This window comes from Drosophila montana, unplaced genomic scaffold (genome assembly GCF_035044405.1).
Source record: "Drosophila montana isolate Dmon_TW-CO22-7 unplaced genomic scaffold, ASM3504440v1 contig_3438_1, whole genome shotgun sequence".
In the NCBI taxonomy this organism is placed as follows: Eukaryota; Metazoa; Arthropoda; class Insecta; order Diptera; family Drosophilidae; genus Drosophila; species Drosophila montana.
Window position 1 is genome coordinate 689,588 of NW_026998322.1, and position 26,147 is coordinate 715,734.

General features: G+C 42.8%; 3 protein-coding genes across 3 annotated transcripts; 1 reads left to right on the forward strand and 2 right to left on the reverse strand.

Moving 5' to 3' along the window:
* Positions 1-1,196: 1,196 nt before the first annotated feature.
* Positions 1,197-14,398, forward strand: CrzR (corazonin receptor). Its single transcript, XM_064691384.1, has 7 exons — positions 1,197-1,347; positions 5,108-6,128; positions 10,983-11,133; positions 11,216-11,248; positions 11,351-11,559; positions 12,502-12,653; positions 12,714-14,398. The coding sequence occupies exons 2-7, from the start codon at positions 5,283-5,285 to the stop codon at positions 13,156-13,158; spliced, it is 1,836 nt and encodes a 611-aa protein (XP_064547454.1). The 5' UTR covers positions 1,197-1,347; positions 5,108-5,282; the 3' UTR covers positions 13,159-14,398.
* Positions 14,399-15,917: 1,519 nt separating this feature from the next.
* Positions 15,918-16,712, reverse strand: LOC135434722 (U6 snRNA-associated Sm-like protein LSm2). Its single transcript, XM_064691386.1, has 3 exons — positions 16,505-16,712; positions 16,378-16,445; positions 15,918-16,314 (listed from the first exon to the last, which is right to left on the reverse strand). The coding sequence occupies exons 1-3, from the start codon at positions 16,505-16,507 to the stop codon at positions 16,098-16,100; spliced, it is 288 nt and encodes a 95-aa protein (XP_064547456.1). The 5' UTR covers positions 16,508-16,712; the 3' UTR covers positions 15,918-16,097.
* Positions 16,713-17,789: 1,077 nt separating this feature from the next.
* On the reverse strand, positions 17,790-25,133 carry Lmx1a (LIM homeobox transcription factor 1 alpha). The gene is made up of 3 exons (XM_064691398.1): positions 24,235-25,133; positions 18,424-19,305; positions 17,790-18,352 (listed from the first exon to the last, which is right to left on the reverse strand). Exons 1-3 carry the CDS (start codon positions 24,863-24,865, stop codon positions 18,099-18,101), a joined length of 1,767 nt encoding a protein of 588 aa, XP_064547468.1. The 5' UTR covers positions 24,866-25,133; the 3' UTR covers positions 17,790-18,098.
* Between the last annotated feature and the right edge of the window lie 1,014 nt (positions 25,134-26,147).

Genomic DNA, 26,147 nt, shown 5'->3' on the forward strand with positions numbered 1-26,147 from the left:
AGAGCTTTAACTTTGTAAGATAGTAAAGAATAAAATAGAATTGAAAAACTAATTTAGTAGATAATCGATGACCAACAAGACACATCGCATTCTGTTTTACCCATGTTATAAGACCTAGAATTGTAGAAAGAGCACTTATAATAAGCTTCGTTAATCTGCTGATGGTGGTTCTGCCTTAAATTTATTACACACGCACACGAAAAGTAAGCGCTGGTTAATACAGATTTAGTTAATTAATTTGAATACGCGTGCATGGTAAACAGTAAATTGTCTACGCAAAGTTTTAATTAGATTACGAAAATATGCCTCAACGAAACTAAGCCAAGAACAACAGTTATAGCCGTAGACAATTAAATTGTTTGCTTGCTACTTAAGTTTGTGAAGCAAGCGTAAGGGGAGGAAAGTAAACTTATTGTCACCTACACACTTAACATTCAGTTCCGGCCGAGCAAACGCACTCGTCCATACATATATACATATATATATATATATTTGTGTAGAAAAGTCAGAGATGGAGAGACACGTACGAGTAAGCCAACTGTTATTTTTGTCTAACAGGAAGCTTGACATTGAGATGCGGCCGACAAAGACAGCGGGAACACAGTGCGTATGAGTTATGTCTGCCGAGCATTGCCCTTCCAGCAGCTGCCATAGTAGAAATTATGCTTGCGCGCCAAAAATAAATGGCAACAACACGAACATGTTGCGTGTTGCATGAACGATAATTCGTACAGCTGCTGCCTGTGACCGAGATTTTATGAATGAACCCGCTTGCGACTTGTTCTATGCCAACAAGTTTGACTGCCCCGGCTTAGCGACGAGTCTCGCGTGAAGCGGCGCCAACAGTTCGCAACGAACAACTGAACTGAACGGAACGGAACGGATCGTCAGTTGCCAGCACTCGATGTGGCGCAGCGGTAGTCGTGTCGGCTGTCAGTGATATGCAACAGTAAACGCGCCAACTTCAGGCCATATTGAAGTTGGTAACAAGAGCGGACCCAGTGATAAGATAAGATTTTGCAGAGTGCCAATCAAGAAGTTAAAGTTGTCAATAAAAGTTGTGCGTTAAATAAGATTTTAAGGAGTTGTATTTTGTTTAATAAGTGTTACAATAATAATATATAAAGAGTTTTTAAATGTTAAAAGTTTACTCAATATAACTCTATACCTGAAAATATAAATTATTCCTGAAATTGTGGGAGTTCTTTTGTGATTGCATAAATTTTAATATCAAACTTATTAAAGGAGTTAATGTGTTTGCTGTAATCCCGATTATTAAAAACTATAAAAACCATATGTATATATACAATAATATCCAGATTAATAACGGCTTTAATCTTTTTAAAGGCAAGTGGCTCAAGGGTTTTAATTATTAGCATTTAATATTATTAAATGATATATATGCTGTGTGTGGGTGTGTGTACTATGTTCGATTTTGTGGCTTTTCAGTGCTCGAACTGAATTTGCGTTTGCGACGCAGATAAAGTCAAACGAAACAAATTGTGCAAATATTCCCAAAACACAAAATTTTAGGTCTTTGATACTCAAATGTCAATAATTATAAGTGAATAGATAATCGCTATAGATCTCATGATATCCAAAAGTAAATGTATAATGACATGCTAATATTTGAATTGAAAACACACGCAGCTTCAGCATGATCTAATACCAGTAATACTTTTAAAGTTATGTATATATTAGCTATATATGTGTAATATATGTGAGCCTGTGTGCGCGATTCTTTGTGCTTTTAAAGTGTGTGTGTGTGTGGCTGTAAGTGTGTGTATATGTGTGTTTATGCGAAGCGGGACAACTGTGCAAACAAGCCGCAGTTTCGGCTTAGTTAGACAAAGCCTAAAAGCAAGAAATACATATCTCTGAGAACAAGAGCAAATAAACGAGCAGCATGTGTATTAAAATTAAAAATAAGTTAAAATGCCTTTGTCAGTCCGCTGACAGTCAGGCAGTCTCGTCTGTTTTCCAAAGGCCCAAAGAGTCTTTAACAAGCATAATTTCTTTCAGTGTGCCTGACGGCCGGCTGTGCTAATTCATGTCTGAGCCGCGGAAGCACAAACAACTGACGGTCCTTCATCGGCTTGAACTTTTATGAACTTGTATTCCAATTAGAAAACAGAAGCCCACTAACAAAACAAAAAATGAAAAAGTATTCCAAGCGAATTCAATCTCAGTTAACGCGCAAAGTTTTTTTCAGGTAAAAAAGTAATACAAGTCTGAATGACCTATTCAAAGTTGCCCTGTGCCGAATGACTTTCATTTGTTCATTCGTATATATATATATGTACTCACAAGTACTTATAAAAATTATTATAAACACATTAAGTGTAAATAGACACTTGTGCCTGCCCATGCAACACACACGCAAATTCTTTATGAAAAAAAACCAATGAATGGTTTTATTAAACGTCAAAGTTGAATTTAAATAACTGAAATTTTATTGGCATATATCCACATAACATATAACAGTCTTAATATCGAATTACTCAAACAATTAAAAAATAATTTCGCAAGTTTAAGTTTTAAGCTAAGCCAGGCCAAGAACATGGCTATATAACTTTGTCCCATTGTTAATACTATAGACTAAATATGAGAATAGTAGGTTCTGGGCTTTTGTTGATGTAGCTGCGCGCTGAATAAGTTTTAGCTACATTTTTGGGTATCGGGATGAAAATTGATAATCAGACAACGCTCTAAGTGTTGGCCATTGTCAAAAACTTTCTCCTCACAGTTTATCATATAGTATAATCATTTTAAATTTCCTGCGGCTAATCCATTAACAATGCCAAGAGAATTTCAACTGCCTGCGGCGCAATCTGAAAAACTTGTCGAACAATTGACTGCGTTGCCTTTTGGTTGGTTGACTTGGTTGATTACAACAAAGGAGCGCCACGTTTTAATTATTTTCGACGGACTGTCAGGAAATGTGATGCGTATACGCAGTGTGTGACAGTTTCGGCCAAAAGGAACTGCAGCTCCACAAGAAAATGGTAATTTTATGCCTTCTGCTGTGCATGCTGATTAATTAATGACGAATGCTTTTTATACGCTTTCATCACGTAATGAATAAAACGAGCATGATAACAGCCCCCAAGATAGTCACAATTCTGAGCTGTAAATTTCGTCGCTGTCTTTGTTCTGAATAAACGCGTGGATGTCGAAGACAAAGATTTGGCAAGTTGGTAGCTTGAAAGACATCATCTTCCAACCAAGCACTCTTAATTGGGGCATGCTTAGTTATTAAGCCAGTTTTTGTTCAGAGCGCCTTTTAATGATTTAAGTCCATTCAGTGTCCTGTGCCCTGGCAATAAGCCGGCTTTAAAAACCAAACACCCACTGGTCCAAGGGTCGTCTAGACACTTGACAGCAATAAGTTTCGAAGCGTTGGTGCTCCTAGGCCTTCAATTTTGGACACACCATATGCAAATCAATCAAAGCCATTCCCACGAATGCTTACGACCAATTGCCTCGATGCATGTGCGGCTCAACCGCTCAAAAGATGACCCCGGGGCTCATGTGTATTCCATTTTGGCTGCGCGGCTGTCTCGATCAATCAAATGCGCATTTGTATATTAATCGCGTTGATTAAGCGCCCAAAGAATTGAAAACTTTTTCCATCCAAGCAAGCGGGCAATGTAAACTGAGTGACAATAAAGGCTTTTTTGCACTTGTGTGTATTTGTGTGTATGCACTTGTTGGCATATAAATATAACAGCTTGTACCTTGAGCGATTAAATGGCAATTCAGCAATTCCAGCAATGCAATCATCTATCAATATAAACAAATGCTTGCGTATATTAGCTAGTAATTAAAATTCAATCGAGTTTGGCCAATTAAAAAGAACCAATAGTAAAATCCAAACAAAAATTGTTTTCTATATTGTTTCTATTTGTAAAACAATTATTGTATAACTGAAGCTTTGATTGTAATCAATGCGGCACAGCCAGGGCGAAATTCTGTCAATGCACAATGCGTGCACACACGGCGTATGCTTCATTTTTGAGGTAAAAAATAACACTATTGTTGGCTTTTGTTTATTCTGCTGCAATTGTTTTGTATTTTGTGTTTTGTATTTTTCATTACCAAGCCGCTGGTAAAAATAACAAGCCTCACCCATCGAGTTCAATTTAATTTATGTTCATAAATTATTTGTGAAAATGAAATTTTATGGAATTTTACTATGAACTTGCACTGTTAATCGACGCGTCGCCCTGCTCCGGCAATGCCACTGGAACCATCGAAGCAAAGTTACACAGCCGTCCGTCTGGTGTCTTGGTCGTCGCGTCGTATCTATTAAAGCTAATTCGCGGGCTTTGGACTGAATTTCCCGGTAGCCGAGCTTAATCGAAATCGGTCGCACCAGCCGAGTCAGTGCTGCCGGCAATAGCCACAGTCAAGCGGCATTAACCACTTTTATTTCACGAACGGCTTTGTAATTACGCTCGTGTAATTGTGTGTGGCAAAGGTCAACGACGGCATCGATTCTGCAATATTACATATTCAAATTGCCTGCATCAGCATCAAATTGCTTGGAAAGTAAGGTCAATCAAGAGTGTGTAAATTGATGTTAAGCTACTAAAGGGGCTGTCATTTGCATTTGCATTATAATCTAAGAAATAGCTCATGTTACCTGTTGTGCAGTCAAGTTTGTCTTTACTGTAACATTACCTGTGCTTTAAGTTCACTAACAAAAGTATAAAGCTGCATTTCTGGCTTTACAACTAAACAGTTATTTTTGGAATATGTATTCTGATACCTGGAAAGACAAACAGTAACAGAATCCTTTAATTCTTAACGAGTTGTCAGAAATAACATAGTACAGACTTGGGTTTCATTCATGCACATGAAGAAACAAAAGCTTCGTTTCATTTGAAATAAGGGCTTATCTCGTTTCCAGATAATATGTAATTATGTGTGTTTTTTGTGAATGGTGCTGATAACAAAACATGCACAATTTATGTTTCTCGTATTTGATGTGTGGAAATAACTCAATGATTTACTTCGAAATCAGAACGAGCTTCCGAAAAGTAACTACTTAAATTACCATTAAAGGCAGCAATATTTAGTTAACATTTCACTCTTTCATTTGCAGAACAATTTGCTTATTTAAAATGGGTCAACTCAAATTTGGAATTTAACGTGAATACCGGAGGAGAATTCTCAACATGCAAACAGGTTAATTTGAATACGAGAGCAAAGCCGCAATACCACCGAAGCTACTTAGCCCGTATTGCAAAAATAGAAGTCGTTTATATATAAAGCCAATAATGGAGGGGCTTGAGGATTCAGCTCATGCACGGCTGCCTGTGGGCAACACTACCGTTGCCACCTCTTCGGATCTGCTGGATAATGCATACAACGAAACGGATAGCAACTGGTCCACAGTGGCGAATTTTACACGACTCTTCGTCGCAGCTGCTGCGGAAGTGGCGCCCAACATTGCTAACTACACGCTTAACCTGCTGGATGTAGGCATTGCGCTGGCCACAGAGGCCACCAATGCAGAAGCTTCGACCACTACTGCGATGCCCGGCAGCAGCAGGGGCACAGAGGCTGCTTATGCGATTATGACTAACGCACGGCTGAATAGCACAACGCTCGGTCACATCAATAGTCTGCACGAGTTGTCGCCGGTGGCGGAGCAAGTGCCGGAGCATGTAATGGACCATGCACCACAGCTCTCCCGCTCCGGACTGCTGAAGGTATATGTGCTGACGGTGATGGCACTCTTCTCACTGCTGGGCAATCTGCTGACCATCTGGAATATATACAAGACTCGCATCACTCGGCGCAACTCACGCCACACCTGGAGCGCCATCTACTCGTTAATGTTCCATTTGTCGATTGCCGATGTTCTGGTCACCGGATTTTGCCTTATTGGCGAGGCAGCCTGGTGCTACACGGTGCAGTGGCTCGCCAACGAATTGACCTGCAAACTTGTGAAGCTCTTCCAAATGTTCAGCCTCTACCTGTCGACTTATGTGCTGGTGCTGATCGGCGTCGACCGCTGGATAGCAGTCAAGTATCCGATGAAGTCGCTCAACATGGCCAAGCGTTGCCATCGTCTGCTCGGCGGCACCTACATCCTATCGCTGGTGCTCAGCCTGCCCCAGGTAAGTGCCCATTTGGCTTATCTAGCTCTGAATGCCAAAACCAAAACCAATTCCAATTCCAAATCCAAATCAATTCAAATTGATTTTGCGCACATTCTCAATACTGTTTGTTCTTTATCCGGCGCTTTCAAAACATTCCGCCCGCTGAACAATTGCCAACTTATGCGGCAATTTGTCGCCTGCCATTAAGTCAAGCACGAGTCGCAGGCCAAAGGCATCGTTTGGCCCGCAGGCGGATGCTCTGTGAGCTCTTGCTCCGCCTCCATATGCGTGCCAGAGTTGGACTAATATGTTTGCTTTATGGCACGCATACGCCCCGTGGCAGCGCGCGTAAATAGTCCGAAGAAGGCGTCGGTGCGTGCTTTGGCATTAAAAGTGATTGCCTGCTGCCTGAGAGTTTGCTAAACGTTGCTTTGGGTATCGGCACACGTGCGTCCGAGTCCACATATTGAGTGCCCGCCATTCGGCCCTTCCGATCGAGTGTGTTGTGCGGCTGGCAAATAAACTTTGTGCATAAAGGGTTGGCCAATAAGAGTGGGCCCTGACCCGGATGCTGTAAGCGTTGGCGTTGACGACAGACATGAGTTATTTATTTTTTCGGCACACTTTTCAACATTCCGGCAGTCAGATTGCTCCCCTGTGCTGCTTATCTTCTCGGGTCCTTTTGCTCATCTTTAATCATAACAGTAACAAAAAAAAAAACAACACAAACGGAAAAACAAACATGTTTGACCATTTTCTTTTCTTTTATTTTGTTGTTGCTGTAATGCTTTATTTTCACACTTTTATTGCATTATTTATGTGGTGTGCCTGGTTTTGTGTCGCTTGATTGCATATCTAATTGAGTTGGCCGGCAGATTTATGGCCGGGCTGGCATTTTAATAGCCTTTGAATCTGCAAACGATATACCACGATCCGCAGATTAGTAAAGCATTCATTTCAGTCATGCGAGTTGATTGCCTGCCATGTCATAAAGGATTCCGAAACATTTATAACAGTCTATCTGAAAGGCAATATCCAATGTCCAGTCCAAAGTTCATGGCAGTTGCCAAAAGGGCTGCAAGTCCAAAAACCAAAATGAAATATTGCAATTTTTAATTTATTTTACTCTAAAAAATTCAATTCGATTCTGGATGCGGTTCACTTGTTTCATGTGTTTCTGGCTTGGCTCAATGTACCGTTTATAGTAGAAATCCGAGCTTCGGGCTTAAACCGATTCGATTCAAATCAATTTATAGATCAGCATGCCAGGGAAATATCATATCATATCATATCATATCATATCCGTATCTATCGAGTCAATAATTTAACAAAGCCGGTGCGAAAGTGGACGAACTTGATTGTTTAGCAACAGATAGTATTTTTCGTTTATTCAGTGGATTAAATCGAAACTGTGTGCAACCATTGAAATTTCATCCGAAATTTCGCGCTCATAAAAAAATAGTTGTCACTTTCCTACCATCAAGGAATAAAGCAGCAGGATGATGGCAATTGTATGAGTGGAGCGTATTCTAAAGCTCTAGTTTCATCATATATTCCTATAGGAATAATACAGCTGCCAGCGTTGGCATTTGTTCAACTATTTAACATGCGCATAGCAAAGGGAATTCAATGAATCGTAAATAAGAGTATAGAAACTGTCGGAGTTGTACGAAATTAATAGATGCGAAGTTTCAGAAAGAATGTTTGAGTGTATCTTTACCTAATAGTAACCAAGCACTTGAATGCATGTGTATTTTATGCGATAAACGAGAGCAGATAATACTTAATGGCAAATCAACAGACAACTCATGTTTACTTCAAGTACGAAATTAGCAATCATATGGAGGAGCAACTTTTTCTTTATGGGTGGAGCTCATGCTTATGCCATTGAATGTATTGCTGGGCGTATTCTTTACGGTACTTGGCGTCTTCGGGTACCCTTAAGCGTTACCCAATACTGAGATTGATGCAAAAGCAATGCAGTAACAAACACACCTAGGCAAAAGTTCATGCAAAGCATAACCTTCTACATTTTGGAAAGTGCCGTCAGGCAATCTGCATATGGATGTGGGCGGACTTTGCGAAGCTTGTGCTCCACGCTATTTTCTAGGTTCCCAGATGCTTGAAATTCATTTTTCGTAGCTCGTCAGATAGTTGCAGTGTGGGTGCGTAGTTTATTTCAAAATTAGCATATTTCTACGCGCGAGCGTATCGCGCATTAAAAACATTTCATTCAGCTGCAGCGCTGAAAAGCATGCTATGCTTTGTAAAATTGACCAAATGCGGCCTGAGGCTAGCATAGAAAGCCATACACAGCAGGCCACGTTATCTCTAACCAAATACCACATGCATGTGAACAGAGGGGCGAATATGTTTGCATATAATTAGGCGGCAGAGCTCAATGCGTGGGCATGTGTCTGTTTATACACTTACACATTTAAATGTGACAACAAATATTAAGAATAATTACATTTTTATGTTTTTGGGACTTGCGGCGTAAATGCCAAATCTGCTCAGAGATTATGCATATGCTGAATAAATATACACACTCGTTTGTGTGACAGCTATGGGACTGCTTTTAAAACGTGCCAACAGCACCTTGTAAACTTGCCTTGTTTACCGACCACAGCAACACACACACACACACACACACACACACACACACACACACACACTCTATTAAAGCTCATGTGGCAATTATGACACTTTTCATACTAGAGTGTTGCCTTTGGGTGGTTGCCTGCCACAAGAGAATATTTTTTGTTGAGTTAGCCTCATCGAATATGGCACATAAAACTCATGCGACATTAAAACGTGACACTTGGCACTGCGTCTATTTGAGTTTTGACGCCATTTGCTACTCTACTATTGCATAATTTAAAAAAGTTCATTCCGCAATAAATTCCACACACACACTTCTCCACGTTTGCCCCATTTCATTGGAGAACACACGCACTCACTTCCATAATCAATAGCCATCGTATCAAATTCAATATGTGATGCTCGCTGCTGCGACGCGCTCGCCTCTTCAATTCACGCGTCTCAAATAATAAAACAAAATGAAAATTTACTTTCACTGCCAATAAACAACAAATGTTGATTCCCGTTCCAGCAGCTGTGCATATGCGTGTTTTTTTTCTTCTTGCTTAGTTTTTCTTTTCGTTTATGCGTACGTCTTCCATATTTTATTACACTATGCAACAGTATTTCGTCTTTCGTCCGCAACTCTAGGGCTCTTCATTTAGGACCAACTTTACGTTACAAAAATGAAATTCGAGCAAAATTTACGTTATTGGCACATTTTTACTTTTTCACATAAGCATACAATATATATGAGCATACATGTGTGGGTGTCTGTGTTTCTGAGAGAGGGAGAGGGAAAGCTTATGCCAAATAAGACTGACAGGTTGACTTTAAAACTAAAGTTGTTGCTCAAACATAATGTTCACAAAACATAAATTTAGATATATATATATATATATATATCTATATGATCTCCAATAGCTAAGTCAGTCTACTTCACGTGCTGGATAGAATCTTTTATATGCCTGTCAGCATTATTCTTTTTTTGGCACATCGTGTCGCTGAATTGCTTGGAAGTTATAAATGTGCGAAATTAATAAAAATCAAACAAATTCCTTTAGTGTTTTAGTTTTACTACTTCGTCCTTTCACTCGCGACAGCTGCTGACAAGGCCAATGGTCTCGGGCCGAGTTCTGGGAAACCATAAAATGTGTAAATGAAAAGACTTTTAATGCATTAGTTATAATCACAACTAGCTCCGGTAACAACTAGGCCGGCAAACCAGGAACGCACTTTAGCTAGATTTATAGTTGCCGTACAAGGAAATTGCTTGTTAAACTACGTGATTTTTTTTAGAGTGAAGAAGTTGGATCTGTTCAAAACAGACATTGCTTCTTGTAAAAGGAACATTGTACAATGAAAGATAGCACAATAGCTAGTAAGAACATTTGCAGTCAGAAGTTGGATGCTGTTTCTAAGGAAACCCCTCAAAAGTCCAGTATGACTCTTGAACAAATGCTTTACATCATCTACAGCTCTATATATATACATATGTATATATTAAATTCTGGTACTCGAATGTCGAGCAAATAAACTGTAACCATTTGAATTACACATTATTATCGAAATGCATATTCTCTATGGCGTTAAAGCTAATGAGGTTAATGAATAATTGATGAATTGGTCAACCTAAACAGTGGGAAAAATGCAAATTACCTATGTGGTTTAAAGGCCTTGGCCATCGGCATGTGAAAGCCCCCGGGGAACAAAAATTTAAAAATAGAATACCCATAGCTAGCATTCGGTTGGGACTCGGAAATCGGATACTCAAACACAGAAATACATATTACAAACCTACTTTTGTTTCCGTTTTTACACTCTGCTCGTTGAGTTAATATAGGTATATTGGGTTTGACATTGGTTTGTCCGTTTATCTGTGCGAAAGGAATATTTATCGACTTTAAACACGGTAAATAAACTTTAGTATACCCGATTTCAATATTTGATAAAATTGGAAGCTATATTTTTCTAGTTACTGCTAATAATTCTATTCCTTGGGGAAAAAGTCTTAAAGTAGCCAGTCTTTTTTTAAGAAGTCTCTTCTCTCGAACTTTTTGCCTGTTCTTACACTGTTAAAAGAGTATTTCGTAGACGGTGCAACCCTTGCAAAGCGTCTTTTTTGGGCCCATATTCAATCAAGAAAAATAAAAACCTCTCGCATTTTTGTACTTTTGTGCTACCGAATTGTAATCAAACTGCCTTTGTCATCTCTTTAACGCCCCCTTCCCCTCTTCTGTCAATTGATATGCGGCGCTCTGTCATTCGTCACCCGGCACACGATACACGCAGTTCTTCATATTCCATGTGGCACGCGGTCCCTTCGTCGAGGAGTTCTATCAGTGTGTAACGCACGGCTTCTACACCGCCGTCTGGCAGGAGCAGATGTATGCCACCTTCACGCTGGTCTTCACCTTCCTGCTGCCGCTGTGCATACTATTCGGTAAATAAACATATGTTACGGTAGAAGAAGAAGAGCTGTCCATCTGAATGCTTATGTAATGCAACAAATTTAAATATTTCAGGCACCTACATGTCAACATTTCGAACTATCTCAAGTAAGTGGACGTGCGAATGGACATGCATGAATGTTGGCCATCTTGGGGAGAACTAAGTTAATGCTGCTTTGGTATTTCTCGTTTATTCTTTCACCTTCTCAGGCAGCGAAAAAATGTTCCAGGGCTCCAAATTGGCCAACTATTCGACGACGAAACAGCTGCCGACACAGACGAACCGGCAGCGCTTAATACACAAGGCCAAAATGAAATCCCTGCGCATATCTGTGGTGATCATTATCGCGTTCCTCATTTGCTGGACACCCTACTACGTAATGATGATTATCTTCATGTTCTGGAATCCAGATAAAAGGGTAAGTATGCGAATGCGAAAGCAATTGCTTGGCCCAGGGTCACTTCTGGCCAAAAGCTGGCAATGGCCCTGCCAAAGGTTATTATTCTTGTAGATTTGCGTTAATGCTTCCTGTTTCGCCTTGTTGTCTGTTAGACAAAAGACAAAGATACACAATAAGCGTAAGCAGCTTCGTCACGCAAAAGCCTTTATATATCCCGGTACAAATTGGGTCTCACCCAGTTTTTGCATTCAGTACAGAAATAGTTCGAGGTGCGTTAGGTTGAAAATTCGAATTTAACTTTGCCTCGCCTAAGAGGAAAATTCTGTGGCTTGTGTTTCTTTCACGTACATGTGTACACTGTACATTGCATGCAGAGCAAATGCTTCGAAGGCATTTCAGAAATTTTGAAGGCACATCAATCAGCAGCAGTCGATCTCTCTGCGCCATTGACTGCGAGCGGCTTGGTGAGGTTGCTTTTGTATGACAGCTTGTGCCAGCTTGTGGAAAATTAAATGAACATTTTACTGAAAAATACACGTAAAGGGGCTGCAACACAATTGATTCCCAGTCAGCAGCTGTTCTCAAATCCTTTTTTATGGCTAAATTTTTCGTCTTTTCCTGTGCTGTATGTACCCCAGCGTGGGGCCCAGAGCACATAAGTATTATTTTTTATGCCCAATTTTTAATTAATGGCTCGGGCATGCGGCCTACTCCTGCGGGCTGTTGACTCGGTTACGGCTGACCGTAAAAGCGTGCAGCATAAGGTATTACGACTGTGACCAGATAATGAAAGCCGCAAAAAGGTAAAGCCAACAGCCGTCCAAGCTGCGGCATGCCTCAAAAGACTTGGACACGTTAAGACGGGCAAGTTGCGAAAACGGCAAACAATAAGATACGCACAAACATATTGACATATTGAAATCCTTGAAATTAATTTGAATTTAACTGGTTTACTTGCAGCTGGGCGATGATTTACAGGATGCCATTTTCTTCTTTGGAATGTCCAACAGCCTCGTTAACCCGCTCATCTACGGCGCCTTTCACCTCTGCCCCGGCAAGGGCAACAAATCCGGAACTGGCGGCGGCAATAACAATGCGTACAGCTTAAACAGGTAGATGCCCTTTGTCTTGCCTGCTAATCTCGGATTATTGCAATATTTTTCGACTTATAGAGGTGACTCACAGCGCACCCCGTCAATGCTGACGGCCGTGACGCAGGTGGATGCGGCTGGTGGCAGTGCCCGGGGAATGCGCACCTTCCGGCAGCAGAGCTATTACCGTAGTTCGAGTAACGGCACAGCTGGCGGACCCTTCAAGGAGCAAGTGGGCCTCTTGCAGGTGGGCGGCTCCGGTGGCAGCGGTGCCACGCCTCATATGATGAGAAAGAGCTCCTCCGTGCGCAGCCCACATCCCAATCATAGCTCAGCAATCGCAACTCGGCACCCGGGCTGCCTACGGGAACAGGAGGAGCTACTGCTCCAAACGAAGCCCTCTACGCTTGTGCTCAACTACGACAGTCAGCGCGGCGGCGTTGGCGTGGGCGTGGCCAATGGCAACAAACTTATGACGGGTGTAGGCCTCCGGGTGGACAATAAAGAGTGTGTGTCCAGTGTGTGAGCAGAGCTGGCGGCGATGGTGACGGTAGAGGCAGAGGTAGGTGAGACATTGCGCGCGGTGGAGGACGCTTGCTCCTGCTGCCGTTGCCTGAGCCAGGAGCTAGTGCGGCGCCAAAAGGGACTCCTAGAGTCGCCCGGCACGGGCGCCGCACAATAAACCAGTCTAAATTGCTGTGAAATTTACAGTGAAAACGCGGCCACTTTGCGTGATCCGCGACTCCGACTCTTCCATTGCTCGTGAGGTTGTTCGAAAGATTGCTTTGCCTGCGGGGCGTGGCAAGGCAAGGCAGGGCAGGGCAGGGCGGGGCGGGGCGGGGTCGGGTGTTGCCGATGATCAGATCATCGAGTCATGCAACATTTGATTAGTGTAACTAACTGAGAATTAAGTCTTTGAACACTGTTCGTGTGGATAGTCGTAATTGTAGGCTTAGTTGAATATAGCCAAGCGTAGGGCATAAGAGAAGCTGACAATTAACTGGCCAAGAGCTGCGAGCCGGTTCATGACTATATTTACATATTAAATTATGTATATGTTTATGTACATGTACATCTGTGTGAGGCGGAGTCTTAATGTAAATTTGATGATATTTTAATCGCCATAAAGCTCAGTTGCGAGTTTATCTCGAATGCGGGAAATACACGTTCTCATCCGATGGCCATTTACAAACATATATGTCATTTTAATTAAACACTAAATCGCAATATAATATAAGCAGCATCAAGTGCAGACTATATCCAGAGTAGCTACTAAGCTGGACATGGAACAGGACTCCGCACAGACTACTCAATTAGCTGTAATGTTATTGGGAGTTTGAGCTACCCGCATTAACGCAGAAACTGTAATCCATACAGGTTAATTACATTGACTAAATCCCCATAATACTTAAGAAACGTGTACTTAACTTTTCCATGTATGCATATATGCATACATATATGTACATACCTGCACACATACATATATGCATATAATCGAAATTGTGGAAAGCGCAAAAAAAAAACCAAAAACAGATTTCAACGAAATTGACCACATGGCAACATGTTTGAAAGCTTGAAAACAGCCAAGGGGACTCTTGTGCATTCCCAATTAAACTCGTGTTTGTATATAAATGTGTGTGTTTGTATGTACAACATCTATTCATCTCTTTCTATGTGTGTGTATTTGTACATGTTAGATAACCTCTGTAAAATTTGTATAGTTTATTTTTTAATAAAAACCGAACGAGAGCAGTGCAACAAATTTACGAGCCAACTTTTACGCACCACGCACAACTCAACACGTTGATGAACTAGCGCTCGGAATCCGGCCTATGCCTATGCCTATGCCTATGATTATGACAATGCCTGTGCTTAGCCTCGTAAATCCGGCACAACTCAAACCCATCGGCAGTATATCCTACCCAGGCATATTACACTTTTTATGCACAGCAGTTCGCAATTCGCTGTCGGGCGGAGCAACGTGGCGCGAAGGACTCCCTCCTCAACTGCACCCACCGGGCACCCGCACCCACGCCCAGCTGCGACAACTCGCCCCTCGCTGCCCAACATTTAGCGGGGCGCTACATATTTTATAACTGCAGAGTTCGTGTTCAAATGCAAAACAAAACGTCGGGAAACGACCAAATGAATCAGCTTCACTGCGCCCAAATATGTGCTACGAAATTTTGTTTGGCTGCTGCTGGCAAAAAAAAAAAAGCGACTTCGGAACCAATTTACGAAAATAATGGAAAACGTGGCTAGCTGGCGGGTGAATGGGGCTGTGCGGCATTTAATGGTTGACCGAAGTTTGTTTTTATTGGTGCGCACTGTAAACTCTGCGGGAGGTCCGCTGGACACACCGTGGAGCCCACGTTCACATCGCTCGGACACAATTATGCACAGGCAGACGACCAAAGTCGGTGACACGTCCATCATTTGATGGCACGATATTTTACCAAATAATTCCCTAAATAGGCATCTGCTTGGTATTTAGACACCGCGCTGGCAATTGTCTGCTCGTGAATTTAAATTCGAATGTCATAAAGTGCACAGCATGAATGTGCGACTGCTTTGTCTCAGGCACACGTTCGCTGTCCACAAAAACAAATTCCGAGTCCCCCTTAACGACTCCCGCTCCTTGGCCCGTCACAGGGCACACCATGGCGAAGGAACTCTGATATTTAAAGCATTTCGATTACCCACCCTGGTTTAATGATGATTTAATGGACTTGGAAGAGGAGATCTGTTGGCTCTGTGCATCAGTTAAAGTGAAACAGTTTAACAATCACTGAACACAAACCAGAAACAACTTCAAGATCTTTGTCGATAATTATTGAGTGCTCGTAAAACGAAAGATGAAATGGAGCGCATACGAGACGCATTTAGGCAGATTTCCATTTTGCAATAATAATGCATGACTGAGGTTCCCTGTTAAAACACAACTTCTGACTTTCGTTGTTTTTTGCTCATCCTACAAACAGCCTTTTATAATACAATTCGCAACGATTAATGCCATTCATGCGTAGACCAATAATGATTTCGTAGCTCATCAAAACAAAAACATAAAACGTACATATAAAGGTTAGATGCCTGGTATTCCGTAGGCGAACCAAACAGCGGAAACCCCCAAGTGACTCATCAAAAATTTATGAGCTGTACATAAACTAAATGGATTGCATATGTACAAGAATGCCTTCGTTATATAAAAAGTCCTATAACACATTCAATAAAAGCCAGTCAGTCAGCGGTCGCCATTTGCCAAGTCTAAAACATAAGAACAAACTATTTGCGTTTTCGTATATAATCGTATATTCAATCAAATTTCTTGTTTTTAACAGATTTTCACTTAGATGTAGGTCAGACATATAGACAACTCAATGTACATCGCGAAGTGGAGACATGGAGACATTCTCAGACATGGGAACCCGGCTTAATGTATAATTCGTACCATAGAGACCGCCACTTTTATCTCGTGCTAACCACCGCCTCCTTGCGCGCCGCGTCCTGCAGCAGCTGTGTATCCACCTCGTCGCCGGGCAGCTGCACGTAGCGCACGACAGAGCCGCGGATGAAGCAGTTTTTGACGCTCAACATGTGCGGGTATTTGTCGGGATCTGTGACGCTGATATCTGTCAGTTTTATGTTAAGATACTGATCAACGGAGTGTAGCGTTCCGCAAATGCTGAAAATATGCCGGCATTAGTTACATTTTTGTGCACTGACACGCGCCAAAAGCGCAACTTACCTTAGGTCATTTTTCAGCTCGACTACAACTTCTTTGCCTACGAGCGATTTGAAGAACGAATAAAAGAGCTGTAAGGAGAGTGGATTTGATTGTTAAACATTCTCATTGATATTTATTCTATGCTTACCATTGCAAATTAAGTGGTTTTATATTGTTTATTAATGCTGCTTCTTCTTACGTCTTGCGCAGTTGTTTCTCAACACTGATAGCTATAGTTTCAACTGTGGCCACCCAAAAAACTTAACATTTGATAAACTGCTATCAACACCGCGGACTTATTTGTTCCAATTTAAAATTTTTTCGTTTATTTCAATTTGTTACCAAAGCTTATAGGAGTGGGATTTCTCACTAAATTAATATAATTTTATACAATATATTGAATTTCGACTGTGATAAGTTAGTTGATTGTCTAAACAATTAAAAAACTTATAAATAAGACACGTCGTGTTAACAGTGCTAAAATGAGAAGAGAATTATAACACTTTATGTAAGCATGTGGTCCCTTTTTGACTTATCGATAGTTTTCGATACGCTGCTGTCAACCGTCCACCACATTCTATCAGCTGTTGACGTTCTAAAATTTTGATTTTAATTTTAGTTCTATAAGGAAATGCAAATTATGCAAATCAGCATTTCGGCCTAGCTATACTAATGCTTTATTTTTAGCTTTTATCTTCTGAATATATTTTTGCAATAATTCTATTTAAAAGTAAAACTTACATTTCCATAGTAATTTTGATTGTTAAATACTAATAACATAATTTGTGTAACACCAATCTTTCATACAGAATGTATTTAATGCTTAACCTCCACGGGTTTTGCTGGTAATGTGTTTCTGTGTAATTTACAAAGTTAATTATGGATGCTTTCAGCTCACAGTTGTAAATGGCAAGAGAAGGAAGTTGTTATAATGTGGCATAATTTTTAAAAATTGCAGCGTTTAGTGGTTTACATTAGTTTATCGAATGGCCGCCACAATTTGATTGGCAGCATAGCCATCTGTAGGCGAGTAGACAAACCTCGACCGACGTGAGTGGGTGACTGTAACGTGTCGCTGCTGTAATGTGCGAAACTTTGAAAGCGCAGCCGCCGGTAGAGAGCGCCACTAGTACAGCAAAAAACATCAACACTGTGCTCGGAAAGTTAGGTATCATGAGAAAATATGTTTGCTTATTTTAGGAAAAACGAATCAGTATATAACCAATCAATTCAATTGAAATAGTTAGTCCAGCAAGTTCTGCATCTTATGGTTCCGCAAATATTCTCGAAATCTAAATATTATTTGTATGAAAATATTGATAACCAGCTGTTTAAATTGCACTTGCTAATATATAATTTATTGATGTTTTAATTAAAATTACATTTTTATAACAATTTTTGGTTCTAAAACTATTTACAAACATAGGCTCACATTGATTTTATCTTTCGGTTTCTCTACTTATTTACTTAGTTCGAACTAACAATAATTAATGCATTACGTCTCGTTTATATCGCTGTAATGCAATTTTCTTAAAACTTCGTTTAGCTTAAAAATCACATTTGATCATTTTTACTTAAAATCTCAACTTTCCCAAAAAAAGCCAACTGGCGAAATGACTTAGTTGCCGTTAACTAAGGAGTTACAGTGCCTACCAACATGCTCCTTACCGGAGCCCGCAACTCTAACGCTAATAAATTCGTCTGGATACGACTCTGTCTGTGTCCGTGTCCGTGTCCGGCGCTTAGTGGTCCGAGCTGAAGTAGGAGTTCTGCATGAGATACAGCTTGTCGATGGGATTGATAAGGCTCGTATTCAGATTGGCCAGCATGTCGTGCGGATTCGAGTGCTGATTGTGGTTCCCCGACGAACTGGTCGACTGCAGTTCCAGATTGTTCAGGGATAGCGAGTCGGCGTCGTCATCCAGCTGGTCAAAGTTGCTGCCGTCGAGCGAGAGGTCGGAGCTGCAGAAGCTGTCATTCGAATTGGCCGGATAGTCTGCTTTGCGAGAAATAATTACTGGATTAGTTGAAAAAGACTAAAGTATAGCTGGGATAGGATCTACGCACCATCCGGGGAGAAGGGCAAGTTCGGATTTAGCGGCTGACTGGCAAATGCGCTGTCCATGCCGCTCAGGAAGCCGCCCACATTGTCCACGCCATGCTCCTGTTTGACGCACTTCTCCTCCTTTTCACTGGCGTCCTTGTCATCTGAGGCGCCTGCACTGCTGTTGCCACGCCCATTGCCTGAGCCGCCCGCAGTGCCGCCATTCTGTTTCGCCTTGCGCTGTATTTTCTTCATCTTGGCCCGCTGATTCTGGAACCAGACCTGCACCACACGCACCGATAGACCCGTGTCCTTGGCCAACGCCTCGCGCACCTTGCGGCACGGCTTGGGCGACTGATCGAACGAGGCCTTGAATTGCTTGCGCTGCTGGGATGTCAGTATGGTACGCGGTCGCTTCGGGCCGCGCCGGCCGTCCCGTGGCCGCAGCAGATCCTCCTCGTCCAGGCCAACAAAGCCGCAGTGCTGTGCGGCTGCAGCCGCCAGAAACATCTCCTTCTCCAGATCGTGGCGATAGCAGAAGAGCTGGCCGTCCCGCAGCATGAACTGTTCGCCCTTCTGGAGCGGCAGACGGCAGGCGTAGCACACGAAGCAGGGCAGATGGAATACATAGTTGGGTATGGGCCGCATCACCAGCTCCTGCGGCAATATGGCATGACAGCAGGCAGCGCACTTGACCCCAAACAGCCGATCGTAGTCCAGCTTACAGTAGAGCTTCGAGTTGCGCACGTAGCAAGTGTGGTGCAGCTGCATGCCGCAGTAGCAGCAGGCCAGGCACTGCTCGTGCCAGTTGGAATCGCCCACGTTCATCAGATAGCGGTCGTGTATCTTCTGGCCGCAGCCCTCGCACAGCTCATAGTTCTTCTCGCATTTGATGTGTCCCACTTCTGCGAGTAACCGAGAAAAAAAGAACAGAAATAAAGCTTATTAGTGAGTGATAAAATCGATATGTTGCCCCACTGTACGCCCAAAAAAAAAGCTGATCCCCTACGTGCTGGCAGCATATGTTGATGCACAGGCGACAGAGGAGGAATGAAGTATGAAGTACGAAGGCGAGTACGTTGTCAAATCGTGTGAAAATGTTTTTGTCCCGTCTGCTGTTGTGCTTATGCTCATTGTTTCGCACTTCTGGCTCCTGGCAGTCAAAAGTCTTTCCAAACAAAGCAAAAAAAAAAAAAGAGAAACAACAAAAAAATTATCTGTCGCCGTCGCCTGGTGTAACAGCTTGTATTGATAGCTCCTTGATGCGTAATTGAAACGTAAAGTTTGCTACAATTTTGCGAGTCTGAAATTGATGGGCCCAAAGCCAAAAGAAGCGCACTCCCAATTGAAGCGGGCTGCAGAAAGCTGTTGCAAGGATTTACCTTGGATGAGGCACACGATTAGTGTGAAAGCTTGAAAATTAGTAAGGCGCTAGCTGAGGCTACTTCCAGACTGACTCACTGCAAATATACGCTGCCCAGCTCACCCCATTCTCGACATACTTTAGTCTACTCAGCCTAATCCTGGACGCAATTACAACGACGAGCGACACATCAGAGTGTTAACTAAAAGTGGAGTGCTTTATTCGAAAATACACAGCTAAAAGATATTCTGTGTCGTCTCCAAGTAGAGGTAACGTGAACTTAATCGATTCTTTAAATCTGATTTCTATTTTGTAATATCTATTTATTATTTGCAGGTGTGAAAATTGCAATCAAAAAGCAAGTATATATCTTTCAAAATACGATTTTATAAATGTTCGGAGGATTTGTGGTATCCAATGAAAAAAACATGTCAAATTTGGGCTCTTTAGCTTTATAATCCAAGGGCAAGGCTTTTATAAAATACAGGAAATTGCGCTGAGTAAGGTATGTGAGAGCTAGTAATAAAAATGTTAAATTAATGTTTGGTGAGTCTATCCAGACGTTCGGGCGGACAGGCAGACTATATCTACTCGACTGTTGATTGTGGGTCGTCTGCTTCGTCTTAACTTAACTTTTACGAAGAAGAGGATAATCTAAGGAATCTAAGTGCTCCATTCAAAGTGCTCCATTCTATACCAAACCATATACCGTCTAGTCAAATAGCTAGCTATACGCTGGACTCTGGTACAACAGGAATGCCCTGCACAAAGATTAATATGTGTATGACTAACTCGACTAATCTGTGCACATGCACGCACACTTCAAACTGTAAACCAGTCATAAAAAGTAGTACCCCGAAAAACCACTCTAACACACACAGCAAAAGCTGCAGTAAACATAAAAAAAGGCGAAATGACGAGCGCCATGAGAATTGGATGGCAGCAACTGAAAAATGAATGACAGGATGGGAGGGGGCGGGTGGCAGGGCGGCGCTGCTCTCATATTATATGACTGTGGCTCACGGGCGGCAAAAATGTGCATGATTTATGGTTGGCACAATGGCAGCCCCTCCCTGATCTATGCATATTTATGTGTTTATGTGTGTGTGTGTATGTTTGGGAGCTAAGCGAGCAGCCAAAACAGCTTAAACCCAATACTCTTGGCTGTGCAGCTGCCTGTGTTGTGTGTGCTAAGCCAGCGCAGCGTAAAGTTGACACGAGGAGGAGCAGCGGGAGCAGCGGGAGAAGCGGGAGCAGGCAGCAGCCCTGATGATGACTATGGATGGGTATAGCTGTTGGCATATCGCTTGGTATATCGCGCGCCCTCAAAAGTATGCTATAAAAAGCAGCTGCAATGCTCTAAACGTGTGTGTGCGTCTCTGTATACATATACATATATACATATATCCAATCGCATTGTGATAACGCGAAAATATTGCTGCGGAAAAGTTTTAGGCTAGAGTTTGGGCACGCTGCACGGGATCATTTGATAAGTCCCGTTTTGAATTGGCAATTTCTTTGTTTTTCCTTTTTTTTCGGGCCTGGTGCTCGTCCTGTGACCATTGTGAATGCGATATTGTGTAGGGAATTGTCTTTTTGTGGTGCCAACCATTGACATTCCGCTTTGTGTAATCTAATCGGAATTTATGGCCTTTTGTTGCAGTTTTATGGAGCGGCATTTTATTCTTTTTGTTGCAGCCAAAAGCCAAAAGCGAAAAGGACAATTTCTGTGTGTGCTTGACGCATTTGCGAAATGTGATGATACGAGCTATGCATATGAGATATACAATTTGAAATGTGTATTTATCGTTGTTCGCATTCAATAAATGTACAATTGGCAGCGCAACAGAAGTCTGCCGCGGGGCTGCCGATTGATTAGCCGTTGCCTTGATCAGGCCCAACTTGTCGGAATACAAACGCAAACACAGCTAAAACAAGTGCGGCGCACTCATGTCAAATGGCACGATTAAACAGCAGATAATTCCCAAAATCAACACGCCGATAAACGCGGGCACCCATAAACATATACAAACAGTTAATAGACAACAGCACCCAAACGCTCTTATCAGCTGTGATCGCGTTATCATTGCCGTGGCTTATCAGCGAGCGAACGGCGTCTCTGATTAGGACAGAGGCAGGCAGTAGAGCTCATCCCCCAATCCAGCGTTGGCCAAGCTTTATGGCGCACTTATTGACACATTGACAGGCGAGCGCAGCTCTATGATGATATAAATTGACAGGCAGCCAAAGTTGTGGCATAAATTTTGGGCTCAAGTCGCCGCCAAATAGTCCACGTGGCACGGAGATTTTGGCAGACAGCTTGTGACAGCTCATGATACGACGGCTTTAATTACAGCGGCCGCAATTTAAAGCACCGCACAGCCGCCGTCTAGTGAAAGTGGCAAAGCTATGCATATCGAGGATATGCCACATATGCGTATATATGTATGTGTGTGTGTGTGGGTGTTTGTATTTATATGTATTTACTCAGTTACACAGAGAGTGCCAAGCTGGAGGCACCGCAGCAACCAGATATGCCGAGACACACGGCGCATAGCTGGGGCGGGCAGCAGGTTGCAGGTTGCAGGTTGCATGTGGCAGGCTGCTGGCTGCTGGCTGTTGAGCGTTGAGTGTGTTCATTTCCGAGCTTGGGTCGCCAAAACGCTGAGGCAGCCACAAATGCCATGAAATTCCTCGCCCATTTGCAGCTGATGGTGCTGCAGTTGGTTTTGGGGTTTTGGGTTGGGTTGGGTTGGGCAGCTAAAGTTTGGTTTTGGCGTCAAATTCAAATTCAAATTCAAATTCATAGATGAGCAATGCTCAAGTCTAGCACCAAAGTGATTGGCAAACGGAAACTATTTGCTGCCATTTTGGCCAGCCATTAATAGACATTTCATATGCAAATACAAGCATAAAGCCAACAGCACAAACGTGCGGTTGTCTCAATGTGTGTGTGTCTGTGTGTGTGTGTGTGTGTGTGTGTGTGTGTGTGGCGAAATATTTGCGTGCTTGACAGAGCTGGCCCAGTTGGGGTCCGGGTTCGCATATGCATCACACATTGTTTGCACACTTTGCATTTTGGCCAGAATTTCGTAAAGTTTGCCAGCAACACTTTCGTTGCAGCTGCTAAAAAGTGCTGCCTACTTGGAGGCGCCTGCAATGCGTGCGAGTGTGCGTGTCTGCGTGTGTGTGTGTATGTGTGCGAGTCTGTTGCATGCCTTAATCGCCCTGTACAAACACGCACACACACATAACATGCGTCGGTGAGGTTCATTGTCAAAATTATTTTGTGGTCAACTTGCGTTCATACTTTTGGCAATGCTTTTGCCGTCGGAACGAACAATTGTTATTATAATTGCATGCTTTATGCTTTAAAGTGCATTTGTCACACGAATATCAATTGAAATTTATTTGGTTTCGCCCTGGCCACAAGTTTGGTTTGTGTGTTTTTATTTGAAATCGCTCCAAAAGCCAAACACAAAGTGTCCTTGGGCAGATTTAACTTAGCTAATTCATAAATACATTGCCAAACATTTAATTATTTAGCGTGCGCGAACATGATTAATGTAAACACCACAACTAGCCTTATTTCGTTTCATGCCTATATATTTGCCTAAAATGTATATCTCCAATGAAATGTTTTAATACATATTTTTTGCAACAAATTCCTTTTTTCTATGCTTAATATATCAGCCAAACAAATTTAAAGCTTTTTATCCGAACATATATATTTATTTCAAGCTCATAAGCTCCAATAATATATTTTTTTTGAACTCGTACGAAGAACTGTAACGATTATTTTTGTATAGAAATTAAAATTCAAAACGAATTTTAATAAGCAAAACGTGCTAATCCAATTTTACCGACAATTCTTAGAATTATGATTTAATCAACTTAGCAAAACTGAAAATGGATTTAGGGATTCTGCTAGTAATAACCAATCTTCATGAAACGGATTTAAAAACAAAACGTATTTACTAAAAACTCATTTCGTTCCAGAATCCTCAGAGCTTGATGAACTTAACAAATTGAAAGTGCATTAAAGCGTCAAGCAGCAGCCAGCCACATCAGCGGCAATATCGAGACGAAGCCCCAAAACCTAGAATATCACACGCAAATTGCGAAAATAATTTGGGCCAACTTTGAGCGGGGTGTGCAGCGGGAAGGGGCGGCAGCAACAAGAACGGGAGCGATGCAAACTAGCCGTAAGTTGAACACCGGACGGAAAGCCACGCATATCCGGCTTCGGGCATCGTTCGCCTACGACGCCTACATGAACGCCTGCCCGCCCGCCCGCACCACCACCACCAAAACTCGCCAGCCAGACAGCCTGAATCTGGCCATGCCCCACACGCCACGCAGCACACACAAGTATGCCAAAAACGAAAAACGTGGCAGCCCCAACGGAAACGGAACCAGAACGAGCCGGTAAATGCCTCAACTGCCGGTGCAAAATACTTTTGGAACATACCTGTGCGTCCACTGCAATCAGCAGACAATTTCGATGCTGACGCCAGCGCCAACGCCGACGCCGTCGCTGCCGAGAGTGCCGTGGCTGCGGTGCCGGCTCCAGTTGCTGCTGCTGGCACAGAGATGGCTGCTGTTGCTGTTGTTGCGGCAGCAGCAGCTGTTAATGTGTTGCAGGCGGAGTTTTGGCTCTTGCTGTTGTTGTTATTGTTATTGTTGTTGCTGTTGCTGTTGTTGTTGTTGTTGTTGTTGTTGCTGTTGCTGATGGGACTGTGACCTGTGGGCGTTGGGCAGCTGTTAATTGGCGCTGGTGAGACCGCGTGCTGCTGCTGTTGTTGATGTTGTTGTTGTGAGGAAATTACAGATGCCGTTAATGAAGCTGTTGCTGTCGGGTTGTTGCTGCTGCTGCCGGAAATGTTTGCTGCCAAATTGCTGTTGTTGTTGCTGTGGACATTATTGTTGCTGCTGCTGCTGCTGCTGCTGTTGGGCAAACAGGCAGTTGTCATGCTGCTGTTTACATTTGCCGTTGCACTGGGACTGTCCAGGAAACGTGCGCCGCCATGATTCTGCTGCAGCGAATATAAACTGCCACCGACTTGATTGAGGTTTGTGGGCATTGGATAAAACTCCAACATTGTATTGACACAGTTAGACGCGGGCTCACTCTTCCTTTTTGTTTTTATTTTGATTTTTATTTATTTTATTTAGCTTTTTGCAGTTCAATTTGCAGTTGTGTGTTCCTTAAAGCACATGCATAACTATAATATTAAAAGTTTCACACAAGTCGCACACGTATAAACAAAACTGTAAACACGAACGCAACACTCAACCCTTGCACGAGTTCTTCAACGTATTATATGGTATATTTATATTTGCCGGATACTGTGGCAAGCGCGCTGACAACCAGCTGTGTCCGCTGTCAGTTTGCGTGTGATCGAACAATCAGCGAAATCAAAGCATTTCACTTTGCCTCCAGTGCTCGAAGCCGACTGCTGACTGCGGCGGCCAAAAGTCCCTGCCTAAAATGTACCCCCGCATACAACACACGCACAGGCATACACGTACACACACACACAGACAGAGTTTCATTGCGCCGGCGCATGTTTACAAAAGCAACGGCAACAACAACTGGTACTGGACTAAGTATGAGTCTGGGAATTTCCCGCTGCATGCGAAGGGTTGCATGCAACAATGCCAGCCAATGGTCCAACCCCCAAACCCAGCGCCCCTGCCGCGCACAGCGCATGTCTCAAGTGATTATTAGCAGCGAGGGAAATTTACTCATGCGTAATTTCCCTTCGCTCGCAAAGGCCACACCTCAGACGCGCTCCGATTGGCTGACCGGCTTCCCCGGCAACCATTTTCCCTGGTGCGCATGCCGTCAAAGCCCTTTCGCAGGGGAACTGCATGGCAGTCGTCGTCGTCGTCGCCGTCGTCGTCGTTCTTGTTGTCGTTCTCGTTGTCGCAGCCGTCATCAGCTACTGACTTGAACTTTTATTTTTTATCGTCTTGGCATAAATTTCAGGCAAACTTCTCAGCTGGGCGGTCGGCTTGCTGCTGGTGGCTGTGGTGCTTGGGCGTTTGGGTGTTTGGTGTTTGGCGTTTGGTGTTTGCTGATTGCGCACAAAGACATACTGAGAGTCGCGGCAACTTTGGCGTGTTCGTTGCACGCTGCAATGGCCATTTCTTATGGCTTTTTTTTTTGTTGCTGTAAGCAGTTGGTGTTGCGGCCGCTGCTGCAGCTTTGAGTGGACCAAATACATGCTGCAAACGGTGGCCTTGCCTTTTTTGCACTTTGCTTTCTACTTTTTGTTTGGCTAGTTGCAACTGGGTGATGCAATTGCCCGCAGCACAGCCACGGCTCGTTGACAAAGGCAGTGACACCCTGTATATAAAAAGCAGCTAACTGTCAGTTGA